The 4493-nt window shown below is 33.5% G+C and overlaps 2 protein-coding genes across 2 annotated transcripts in view; both read right to left on the reverse strand.

The window, feature by feature from the left end:
- Positions 1 to 1042, reverse strand: part of LOC108624802 (gustatory receptor for sugar taste 64f) — a 7760-nt gene extending 6718 nt beyond the window's left edge. Inside the window, exon 1 of the mRNA XM_026813384.1 lies at positions 32 to 1042. The gene's annotated coding sequence lies outside the window, so the exon portion shown is untranslated. The remainder of the gene's footprint in view (positions 1 to 31) is intronic.
- A 109-nt stretch (positions 1043 to 1151) lies between these two features.
- LOC108624836 (uncharacterized) overlaps positions 1152 to 4493 on the reverse strand; it is a 6718-nt gene continuing 3376 nt past the window's right edge. The window contains exon 3 of the mRNA XM_018024397.2: positions 1152 to 3513. Within this exon, the coding sequence (XP_017879886.1) occupies positions 3452 to 3513 (62 nt within the window). The 3' untranslated portion in view covers positions 1152 to 3451. The remainder of the gene's footprint in view (positions 3514 to 4493) is intronic.

Genomic DNA, 4493 nt, shown 5'->3' on the forward strand with positions numbered 1-4493 from the left:
ACATATGTTAGTGCACATGTATAACTTTTACGAAAGGAATGAAATTAAGTAAAACTTGCGCCGAAGTTGAAGGCAAGAGAAACCGGAACGAAGAAACAATAGAAAGCAAAGTCATTCACAGTTTTGTACAGAGTCTAATGATGTTTATTCATCGCGACGTAAAAAACTCGGTGCTTCAGTTTCTCTTTCATGCCAGTAGTGTTCCGTATATACTCTCGTACGTACGTACGTATGTACGTGGAACAAACGACGAACTGACAGGCTGTGTAAACAGAATTTTTCCATTGTCACGTGGCCGCTTTGCGTCGTCGCCTGCATTCGCTTCCACTGAAAAGGGGAGCATATATGGATCTTGTCTCGTAATTCCAACCCACTTTAATATCCTTCCCTTTGTAGCCGTGGAAACTGATAGATACTCCCGTATCATATATGCTGTGATATTATTCACATTGTTCCTCTCCCACACAAATGATTAAAAACGAGAAGAGATTAAGAGTCTTTTTAGGATTTTGACAAAACTAGAATTTTTTACACGGAATAAAGAGAAATAATTAAGTAGTCAATAAATTAATTATTAGATTATTTTATATTATTATTTAATATTAACACTTCAGCTATGCTCGATTTAAATCTTAAGTAGTATAACCATGGTATTGGTCAGACGCTATCAGGAGATATAGTATCATGACGATATCATGCAAGTAAGATAATAAGAAAAAGCTGATGATCGACTAGATTGCCTTCACAGAACATATTGAAGCTCTCTTCAACATATCATACTGTGTGAATCAGTGATTTTAGAAATTGTGATGATGCGTTTCCTCGAATATTTATTTAACACGGAAAATGGTACTTTACGTTGCTGAATGGGGTATAATAAATCATAGAAGATTATCGGTGAACATGCTATCAACAAACTACTGTTCACTCTAAGGATAATTAGCATTCGTGTTTCAATTAAATATTCATGGAAGATAGTGCCATGTTTGACGTTTGTTTGCCTCGATTAATTGCTGAATAATGACAGCTGCCTTTATGTAGATGATTATCGCGATAGCAATTAAAGAAAAAAGGGGATGAGGGTCGTGTGTCAATCGACATACTATATGGGAACATTTGTGATCCGTTCCTATGTGTAAGTGGTACACACATCGTTATAATTGTGTTTATTCACTAGATACACAGTAGTCTTAAATAATGAACGTAACAATCGTAACCGTGTTCACTGTACATACAAGATTTTTCATCGATCCGCGTTCATTATTTATTAGCAATAGCTTCGTCTTATCGTACGCTGTTATCTAGGCTCTATCCTTCAACATATTCGTTTTGTAATCGAACTCAAATACATATCAATCAATTATTGCAACAGTGATAAAAAATGCTGAGTGTTCCAAAAATAAGTTTCAACATTTTCAGATGTATAAAGAGTCCTGCGATGTAAGCATCCAATTGGTCAGAGCTTTGGACTAATAATTCAAATATTACGAACATGTCATACGTTTTACTGTTGCAATAAATGAGGTCATACATGGATTTGATAAAAGTTTTTGGACTTTTAATTGGGAGCACCAATTCGAACCTTAAGCATTAAGTTTATTTATTAGATTTATCATCACTTATATGAATACTATTAGGAGCTCAATGCTGTTCACTTGCGTTTTCTCTTGTACACCTTATTCGTATTTAAATAGTAGCAAAAATTCCATATAATGTCGTCACATATTCGTACCATTAAAATTTTGCATGCTTACGGTAACGGTAACAAATCCTTCGTCAGTCATCTTTTTTTATAATGCAGATTATTCTACTTCAAAGTTACAAGTAAATTCTCATTGCATGTCCTAAATGGAATTCTGCCAATTGGCAGATATACCAATGAGTATTTTTGGTTTCCAGTGAACATACAAGAATTTACTCTAGGTACAGTTACAATTCGGTTGTTAAAAGACATAGTATGTAATCTTAATATTATCTGTACAAGTCCTTAAGTTAATAGTAACGGTGATTAAAATACTGTTTAATCTTTTCTTTTAACGCAATTAAAATACTATGCATTGCTTTGAATAGAGATTATCGAATTACTTATGGGAACATAATAAATGAAGCAGTGAAGGACTTGGATAACGACATTATGTAACATTTTTCTTTACTATGATATTTGGAGATTACTTTATCTTTGTAACATTTTTCAATTGACGAGTTTTAAGGTATGAAAATGATTTTATACAATGTAATCAAATATGTACAGTGGAAGGAAATTAAATTTTTAGGATGATTTGAAACTCTCGAGTTCTTTAAATAAAGTCTAAGCTTGCAATTTAATACTGGATAACATAATTGCAATACCAATAATCGTAAAGCGTTAATTTTATACGTGAGATCTTACGTTATTCTTTAATACTGTGGAACATTTATGCCTAATAGTAATCCTACCTATGCTTCTTACCTTACCCCTTAGCTTTAAAGATATTCCGACATTCAGAAAGTACAAAGTTACAAAACTGCTTAAAAAATATGACTGTTCTTCTTTTACTTTAACTTAAAATTGGACACGTTGTACAAATATAACGAGTTAAGAATTTTTTTAAATAATCAAACGAGATAAAATTCTGCACTGTGAAAACAAATCCTTAATTACAGTTGAATACGACTAAATTTTCCAAATGCAAATAAATTTACGCAGTACCCGAAGGATTTTCTCTATACCCTGTCTTTACATAATTGTACGTAATGACAATATAAATAAGTATCACAAAAAAACAGCGAAGTCGTGTAAAATTAGACTCATGGCAAGGGTCCACTTCGTAGACACTAAGCTTTCATTAAATGCTTAAGAACTTTTCAAAGTATATTTCTCTCTTTGCACAGAATTTTTCAAAATCATATTATAATTCCTCATGCGAAAATTGGAAAACGGTATCGTACAAGTTCACAGACAATAAAGTTTCATTCTGACAATGGGTTCATTTTGACTGTAACATTAGTGAAACTGATACTGGAACAAGAGTTTTAATTTTCTATTTAAAAAAAAAAAGTAGGGACAGATTTGATAAATGATAGTTCACGATGTACATTAATAAATCTCGCATTCCAGCATCATTCCGAAAACTTTATTGTCAAGTGATGACATCACATACATGTCTCAGATTTTCGTTATCAACCTATAAACTAGTGCACATTAATTGTGTATCCGAGCAAAGTACGTTCACATTTACGCGGTACATAGAAACTTGTTTTCGAGGCGACGGCAAATGTGCTAACGTTCCGGGACGATTAGTTAGGCAAAAGAGGCCAACTGTAACATGAATTATGAGGCCGATTCCTAAGGCCAAGAGATAGCTCAACATCGTTTTCTGGAACTTTAAACAATACTTTTCGTTTAGTGTTAATGCAGTTTAAACCGATGTTGCGCTGCAGGAGCATTTGTAACAGAAAATCCAGGATCTCGTCAACCCTGTTGTTTCGAGGTACTCGGCGAGTTTTGATCCTGCATACTATTGTTCGATTGATCTGTAAATAGAATTAGTATTTTTATTTTTTATCAAGAGAGCCGCATTCACTTCTCGTGTGCATATTTGTGAAAATCGTGAATCAAGTGCTGTGAATAATTAAAGTTGCTAATTGAATCGAGCGAGATGGGGCACTTGACTGCAGATCTCTTTGTACCAATTCCACTCAAAACTTCATTCGTTTCAATTATGAAAACGTATAGAATTTTTATTCATGTACAATTGTTCTAAATTACTAAATGTGTGTGCGTATTGTTTTTTATTTTGTATTGTGGATAGAAAGGAAGGAATGAACGTTTTAATTGATTTAATATTGGATTGGATTTTATATTTCATATATTGCAAATAACAATGATACAAACATTGAACACAGTTAACAATATTGACCTTTTCATTTCCATATTCTTCGCAACAGTTTGTAAAATGGAGAAAGTGTAACAATATTTTATTTTGATAGAAAATTTCTAAACTGTGTCAACTGAGTTGAAGAAATGATCGTATTTTATTTCGCATATCAAAATATTTATTCAATGGAAATGAAAGAGTGGACGCATTACACAGCGACACTGCTGGATCTATAGCGTAGCGAAGTTCTTAAGTTACTCATTGTCAAACAGGAGGCTAACTTGTAAGAGTTCGATTTAGGGCAGCAGTGACGCGACGCGACGCCGCTGCGCGCTATTCTTACTTCAATACCCGAAGTATACCACCCCCGGGGGGTGTAACAGAAGGAGCGCGTAGTGACAACAATAGTATTGCGAACAACTCAGCAGCAAGCGGTCTCAAAAATTACTGTGGAGGCGTTAGTTAGATCCTGACTGAGTGACTTAACAACCTTAGAGCATTTCTACTACTGTACGCATATTCGAAATTTCAATAATATTCTTCATTCAATCTAAAATAATTTATTCCATTATGAAAAAAATAATAACAAATTCATGAAATTTCGAATGTGGGACATGCGAATACATGATTTAAGGA

This window comes from Ceratina calcarata, unplaced genomic scaffold (genome assembly GCF_001652005.2).
Source record: "Ceratina calcarata isolate Rehan_Ccalc_2016 unplaced genomic scaffold, ASM165200v1 scaffold329.2, whole genome shotgun sequence".
NCBI lineage: Eukaryota > Metazoa > Arthropoda > Insecta > Hymenoptera > Apidae > Ceratina > Ceratina calcarata.